The sequence below is a fragment of the Rhipicephalus sanguineus genome, chromosome 10, assembly GCF_013339695.2.
Source record: "Rhipicephalus sanguineus isolate Rsan-2018 chromosome 10, BIME_Rsan_1.4, whole genome shotgun sequence".
NCBI classification, from domain to species: domain Eukaryota; kingdom Metazoa; phylum Arthropoda; class Arachnida; order Ixodida; family Ixodidae; genus Rhipicephalus; species Rhipicephalus sanguineus.
In genome coordinates, this window is record NC_051185.1 from 48,703,297 (window position 1) to 48,711,550 (window position 8,254).

Below are 8,254 nucleotides of genomic sequence, written 5' to 3' on the forward strand. Positions count from 1 at the left end.
TTTCAATCTGTAAAGCATCTGAAGGTGTACGAAGGCGTCCTCCGGCAACGCTGTGAAGCGATAGCGATTTGCGTGAAGCGATGCGCTTTAAGTTTGGTAATACTATTAATAAATATGGTAAACCACTAACTTTGGTAACATTGGCCGGTATATTTTTTCTAAATTCACAAGTGAATTGTGGTCACATACTGCACATAGGTCGGCACACTCACTCATGAGTCGACTCACTCAGACTCACCAGACTCCGATCGAGCCGTGAGCATGAGTCTGAGTGAGTCCGGGTGAGTAATGTTTTAGTGAGGTTGAGTCCAAGTGAGTTGTCCGGTTGACAAAAAGTTTAGTGCGTCTGAGTCCGGTTCAGTCCAGTTGAGGAAACTTTTGGTGAGTCTGAGTCGGAGTGAGTCCATATAGTGCAAAATATATTTCTTGGGTGAGTCTGAATGAGGTCCACATTCTTTTTGCCGACCTACGGTTCTACCCACTCAAGTTCATCTGTACTATCAGCCCTATGTCGGTTCACGTTTATACTCATGCCAACTCATACATACATCAACGCACTAGCGTTCTTACGCAAGCTCAATATGTACTGGTCAGAGGCGTGAGTTACGGAGGGGAAGGAGAGGTGCCGTGACATCCCCCGCACACTCTTTCATTGGTAGTTCTTTATAAAGATATATCATGTGAGTCATATCGTTTACCAAAAATGTTCTTAATTGATTGCAACCACTGATAACTCATATTTGAAGGTACGAAATCAAAAGGCGCCAAATAGAGCACCGATTATGCTATATATTGGTGTTAAAGAACATTGACACAGTGGTCGAAAAAGCCAATTATGCGCTAACGGATTCATGAGTCGACTCACTCAGACTAACTCAGACTCAGATCGAGCCGCGAGTCTGAGTCCGAGCGAGTCCGGTTGAGGAAAATTTTGGTGATTTTGAGTCCGAGTGAGTAAGTTGAAGAGATTTGTGGTGAGTCTGAGTCTGAATGAGCCTTAAGCGCGAATTATATTTCTTGAGTGATTCTGATTGAGCCCCACTGTCTTGCCTACCTAATCCAACACATATACAGAATGGCACGGTGACGCCAACGGCAAAAAAAAACGTCGAGAATGTCCATATAATTGCTATCGCAATAGAACAAAAAACAAGCCGCAGAAACCACATAGATCCCTATTTCGCTGTCTTTGCAGGCGAGGCCGTCTCCACACTGCTGCATCACGACGCGATCACGTGAGTACTTGGCTGGGATTGGTCGTTCATTTGAGCACCGTGATCTCGGCGCCAACACTGTTGTGCCGGTGCCGCCCACATTTTCTTTCTGCGTTGCTTCGATTCTACAGGGGAACTTCTATGGATGATGTGGCAAGAGACTACGTCAGTATGCTGTCTGAAGGCATCCAGTCGTGTGAGGTAAAACAATTTGATTGCATAATCTGTGACAGCTGCGTGGAGTTTGTTAGCGTCGCATTTGTCTACGCGGTTGTTTTGTGTTTCAAAATGTATGCGAACCACTGGATAGTGACAATGTCATGATGATGAGATAGCCTGCTCTAGTGCAGCTTACCTTCCCATATTTTTCATACATAAACAAAACGAAATGATTTACACCGATGTAGATCTAGAACTGCATGAATCGATAAGTCTCATCCATGAGGCTTGTAGAGTCATTCAAGTATTATCTAGAAGTCACATGGATGTGACTTCCGGGTAAGCCTTTATGTTAAATTACACTGGCCGAATATTTAGTTTATTGATACTTGCATACGTTAATGCGACTGTTTCATAGATGTCTGGTACGTCTATGTACACTAATTATAATTTCTATACAGGTGGACGATTCGTTAACCAATCCTATTTAATTAGCACCTCTAGCATCGCACATATGTTGACTAAAACATAAACTTCTTTATGTCGCAGTCTTTTTTTCGGCATGCACGCGCATACTGTACATAACAATAAGCTTCCTGTAAAATTTATTTTATTTTTCGCTGGAATTTCCAGTGAGCACTCGAATTTTCATGGTCGGGGCCCCTATAACATTCTCCATACCTTCAGCACATGTTTAGTCTCAGTTTATTTATGCGTCGCAGAGTCTTCCGCCGTTAGCGCGTCCCTACAATGCATCTCCACGAACTCCAACACTAGCGGGAATTCTCGGAGATGCACAAATTTTATAGCAAATTTTGTAGCGAGCGACAGAATTTGTTCAAAATCATTCCCGACTGAAGGTTCAAATTTTTACACCTGCATTCTGAATAGCGATTGGTAAGCACCACCCTGGTGTCCCTGCTGGATCCGGGTATACTAAGGACCCACGAAGTAGCCAAGCAGTTGACATACTGCCACCTTCTGAACCAGACCGACTGTGATACCACCACTGCTGACAATAAGGTAAGCGGTGCGGCATTTCCCAGATCTTAATCAGTAAAAAGTGCCCCCGGTATGTTGAAGCCAACCTTGCATCAGAACCCAGTGCAGTTGTGCAGCAGTAAAACTTTCTTGCGTAATTATTCGTCCGTACAAAACTGTTCACGCGTTGCTCTAGTTGCAAAACTAGCTTTCCGTCCTATATTCGTTTGCAATCTGCGCGGCACGTTACTACAGTTCACGATTCTCTAGTTAAATTGTATATGACGCACCACAAATACAACCACAAACAATTTGAGTGCATTACTGGTCAGCCTCAATTCAAGCAGTCTGTGTGATCACTTGCGCAATTGGGCCCCTATTTGTAGGAACGTGGGCTTATACAAAAAAATGAAGTTTGCACTGCCGTGCAAAGCTAAAGCAACAGCGACGATGGCCGATCCGAGGCCCTTGCTGGCAGCTGTCAGGTTTTACTTGCTTTTTATGAAATGTGTTAAAAGAGAGGTTGGTGACTAGAAAGGTCTTGTTTTGCTAGGTTTAAACTTGGCTGCTGCTAGGTTTTGCTCGGCCCAAACTTGGGTATTTCTTTGTTTTTTTACGTTCCTCGGATCGACCATTTTCGCTGTTGCTCTAGCTTTGCGCGGCAGCGAAAACGTTTTCATTATTTTAGTTTGAATGACAGCGACACAGTTTCCAGTGATTTATTCTTTATTTACCAATCCCTGTAACCAACGCCGTCTTCAAGGCATCTATACGTCGCCCCATCGTCTACGCCTGTCTCTTTATCGTCGCTCCGCACACGCGTCACGGAAACCTCCTCAGGTAGATCGTCGTCGCCATTAAAAGCTTCAACTAGTTCTTCTTGTGTTTCTTTTTCACCCGGATCGACCCATACCAAGTTTCCTGCCACAGAGTTATCGGCCGGCGGGAAACGGCTGTGGCTGCTCCTAGGCGAGGCGGCGGCTTCGCTATCTTTAGCACAAGTGGCGCGCATCTGTGACGGTTGCTATGGCAATTGCTCAGCAGCGGGTTTTGTTAACGGACGTCTTAGGCTTTAACAGCTTCGCTGTTTAAAATTCATTTCGCTAGCTTTGCTCATACAGAATATTACAGCCATAACTGAGGCTGCACCTATAGTTATCGAATAAAGCCGTGAAAACGCAGAAATTGCGGTGATTAAAAACGGCTAAACCAACTTTGTCGAGCGATAGCTCGGTATTGCTTGCTTTGGGAAGGGACGAGACCATTGGTTTGCAGAGATTTAACTCCATTGTACGTCTTGGTTAAAAAGCCGCTTTCATACAGCACTTCGATATTATCGTTACTGTCACAAGTACCTTACGCTCTGGTCAAAAACGCTCACGCTGTGCATGTTGAACATTCTTTATGAAAGCACACGCCCACGCCCTTCACATACATGCCACACGTTCCAAATCGTATGCTTCAGATCCAAAATTACGCATAGTATTAACTAATCTCAAAAGAACAACATTTTCAAAACACCGCATATATATTTATAAACGCTTTGTCGCGAGAAAATGATCTCTGATAAAGCTGCTACCCTTAGACTCCTCAGTTCGCCGTGGTCATCTACAACCCGGCCAGTGTTGCAGTCACGCCGTACTTACGCCTGCCACTATCCACCGACAATTCCGCCGTCCTGAGCGTCAGCGGGCCAGGAGGCGCCAGGATCGAATCACAGGTAACGTTGTTGTTTTGTTTTGTTTTTTTGCGATGCAGACTTGGCCAACACATAATACATTTCGTGTGTATGTGTATTAGATGTGTGCCGTAAGATCAGTGTTGTGCAGGAAGTGAAACAGCGTCTTGCGGAATCTGTTATCTTGTATCCAGAGGTCATAGCTGGTCACGTCACTGAAGCGAAGGCCGCCTTGCAAGAGGTGACGGGAGCGTTCCGATTGTAACCTTTCACATGTTCATATAGGATGGTATGCATGTGCTTCCATCACTGGAACAGAACAGTATGAACACGTAGCACTGAGTGGTAAATGTGGCCAGTTCCACGTTCAGATGACAGCAGCCGGTGTAAGGGCCACCCCCGACTGAAGCCTCTTCTTCTTTCATTTCGTTCTTCATTCGTCTATCTATCTATCTATCTATCTATCTATCTATCTATCTATCTATCTATCTATCTATCTATCTATCTATCTATCTATCTATCTATCTATCTATCTATCTATCTATCTATCTATCTATCTATCTATCTATCTATCTATCTATCTATCTATCTATCTATCTATCTATCTATCTATCTATCTATCTCTTTGTCCTGTTTTGTTTGTTTGTCTCATAGGTCCTATATGTAATCACTGAATTTTGTCACAGATCGTGCCGTTAGCTCCACACCGCCACAGAATCCCGGAAAGCAAAGGCACGGCGAAGTCTTCTCTGGTGTTTCAAGTTAACGTACCACCCCTAGGAGCCAGCATATACCACGTGAGGAGCCCTAAGGTCGCGCCAACGAAACTTCGAAACTTTCTCGAAATCCACGAGCAGGACAACTTCATCGAGAACGAGGTAAGTCGAGGGTTGTATTCCTTCGTGTTCTGTGCACAAAGCCACAATTAACGTTCAACCATCCTCTATCTGTGTATTCCTATAAATAGAAAAACAAGCGATGAGTAGGAGCTGCCGATAAACTACTTGGTGATCCCACAATAGTCATAATTACGCACCGTTCACATCAACACGCGGGCGCTAACACATATAACTGTACAACAAAAGCTTCATGAAAACCACCAGGTAATGAAGCCAAGGAAGGCATAGGGACGCTAATTGTACTGTTTTAAGTGTATTTTAGTAAATGTAATGTAGATGTGACGAAAGTAAAGTGGACGAAAAGACACCTTGCCGCCGGCAGGGACCGAAACTGCTACCGTCGGATTACGCGCCCAATGCTCTTAGCAAATGAGCGACAGCGGCGGTCGTCCCCTCGTTCACTTATCGGGTATTTGTGAGCACGCAAACCTGGGAGTGTTAATCACCGCCGCTTGAATGGCCATGACGCCCAGCTCGTATGGCCATGGCAGCCAACGCCGCTCGTGTGGCCAGCACCGACGTGAGTGATGTAATAAAGTAATGTTTAGGAACTCCTACGTGATCCAACTATCTATACGGGAGTATCTATACAGATACATACTGCAGGCAATTGATATTTTTCATAAAAAGTTTATGACAATCAGGCATCTGTCGTCTTCGCACCCGAACGCTGCGTCGAGAAGGAAATAATTGGCCGCAACTAAAGTCACTGAAATGAATAGTTAAGAAGAACTCGCTAATAAGTTTTTAGTAATTAACTTCCGGCATACCCATTTTTTACAAATACCAAGAAAACACTTGGTTTGAGATTTTATTCATCGAAATCCAAGTTCCTGATCAAGGCAACATCGACACAGAGAATATATCAGACTGGAACTTCACGTGACGAACTTTGAAAAAAAAAATCACAGTTTCACCGCAGGGACGAAGCAATGAATGCAATAACAACAAATTGTAATGTTATACGAAGTAAGCCTAACAGCTAAGTCTTTTAGATCCGACCTCGCGTACCTCTACAAAACGCTGGTGTAAAAGAATACGGCCGCTCCAGGGAGAGAAGCGGTTATTGTGCAGTACCTTCGCGTTGAGAGAACAGCACGTAGAAGGTTATACGAGCCGTTTCCTGATGCCTGCCGAGATAGCGCGAGCGCCAGTGGTCGCGACGGCGCCCTTATATTGAGAGTGAGACCTTGAGCAGCAATCGACGGCCGGCCTCGCACGCGGGGTGATGTTATAGCATGCGCGATCCGTAAGACGGAGATGAGCGGGATCGTTTCTTCTCTGCTTCAGCCGCGTTCATCGCTTCCGCTCGTGTGCTTTTACCCGCGGGTAGAACACACGATGCGCGTGGAGATGTGATTGATTTAGACTTTATACGGAACATGACGGCGCCGCCGACGGCGAAAGCCCTTCTAGAGTGCTGTCCATATAATTGCTATCGCAATGGAAAGCACGTAGCAGAAGAATCTGGTCAGGAAAAACGGCAAGTCGTCTGGACCTTGCAGGTTGACCACCTATTCATCGCGTGTGATATTTCGGATGGTACTGCCTTTTGCCCCGCCGCATGTGCAATAATGCACACTGGAATAGAAGTCAACTTCAATTTCAATCACTCGACCTCTCCTTGTTGCAGAGGTACCGCGTCGAAATGGAGCCCGGCACGGGGCTGGTGTCAGCAGTCGTGCTGCGGAAGCCCAACACGTCAGTCAAGCTCCGCCAGTCCTTCGGAGCGTACGCGTTCGGCGGTGCCAGTCCCGACGAGGCGCGCCCTCCTGGCCACTACGTCTTCAGCGCCTACAGTGAAGCGCGGGAGATGGGAGACCACGTCACCCACCGTGTGGTCAAGGTGAGTTTGCCTGTTCTTCATCGTAATCATCAGCAGCAGCCTGACAATGCCCACTGCAGGGCAAAGGGCTTTCCCATGCTCCTTCAAGTAGCCCTGTATCGTCCTTCCAGCGACCACGTTATAGTCATAGACTTCATAATCTCATCTGCCCCCGTAACTTTCTGCCTCCCTCTCACGCGCTTGCCTCCTCTTGGAACGCAGTCTGCTGCTCTTAGTGAATGGCGGTTATCCTGCCTCCTCGATACATGCCTTACCCATGCTTATTTCTTGTTCATTTTGACTAAGATGTCCTTAACGCTCATTTGTTCATCTTTGTGGAACAGCGCTCACAAGACGACGACGAAGAAAGAAGGCACAGGACAGGACTTCGTCGTCGTCTCGTGAGCGCTGTTCCACAAAGATGAACGCATACCAACTCGCTCAAGCTTCCATTCTTATGCAGCTCATTTGTTCCTTCATCCACTCCGCTCTCTTCTAATCTCTATCACTTATCTTTTCCCTTCCATCGCTCGTTGCGTCGTCCTCAATTTAAGTTGAACACTTCTCACAAGCCTCCATGTTTCTACCCCGTATATAGGTAAGCACGGTAAGATACAGCTGTGATATACTTTTCTCTTGAGCGAACCTATATAAAAAAGTCACAGTTTCGCCGCAAGGGCGAAGCAATGAATGCGATAGCAAGAAATTAATGCTATACTAAGTGAGGCTCGTCAATGGATATTCTCAGTTTGAACAGCGCTCCTGTTGCAAAGGCGGCCGAAGCAGCGAAGGAAACTAGCGTGCTTCAAGTGTCGAGCTGTGACACTTGATAGTTCGCGCTCATCTTCTGTTTGTTCGTTTAGCGGCGTCCTTGAGCTCGAGTGACATTCGTACGCGCCGTAACATGAGCGCGGACATCACGGTGAAAGCTTGAAACGTTCCTCTTACCCTCACCACGAGAAAACCGTGCGAGCAGACAGCGGAAGGGCAAGGTTCTCCCATGCGCAAATATAAGAAGCGAGCGAGCTCGCCGACGACTTTTAAATGCGCCCGTCGGGCTCCTAGCGCCATCTCGCTGGTAATGAAGAAACGCTTATTATCGCCTGCCGTCTCTGAGTCCGTCCAGCCTTTAAAGGGTGTGTATATAACGCTCGCCGTTAGCTACGTGGAGGATCTGCGTTTCGTGGCGTAGTGGATAGCGCCACTCGCTGCGGAGCAAGAGGTCCGTGGTTCGATTCCGCGCTTGGAAGCATTTTTCTGAATTATTTTTCTTTGGGGCTTTTATATATATATATATATATATATATATATATATATATATATATATATATATATACATACTTATACATATACGGTGCATGACGGCGGCGACGGCGACGGCAAAATTCAGCCGAGACTGTCCATATAATTGCTATCGCAATAAAAACCAATAGAGCTCTGTTTACGTAGCGTTCTCTTACACCATTCTGATACTTATTCATTTTCCTAGAGCCCTAGA

The 8,254-nt window shown here is 45.9% G+C and overlaps 1 protein-coding gene across 1 annotated transcript in view; it reads left to right on the forward strand.

Moving 5' to 3' along the window:
* Positions 1 to 1,355: 1,355 nt before the first annotated feature.
* Positions 1,356 to 8,254, forward strand: part of LOC125760240 (lysosomal alpha-mannosidase-like) — a 13,743-nt gene continuing 6,844 nt past the window's right edge. Inside the window, exons 1-5 of the mRNA XM_049420066.1 lie at positions 1,356 to 1,415; positions 2,265 to 2,396; positions 3,940 to 4,074; positions 4,719 to 4,910; positions 6,565 to 6,777. Coding sequence (XP_049276023.1) covers positions 1,356 to 1,415; positions 2,265 to 2,396; positions 3,940 to 4,074; positions 4,719 to 4,910; positions 6,565 to 6,777 — 732 coding nt within the window. The remainder of the gene's footprint in view (positions 1,416 to 2,264; positions 2,397 to 3,939; positions 4,075 to 4,718; positions 4,911 to 6,564; positions 6,778 to 8,254) is intronic.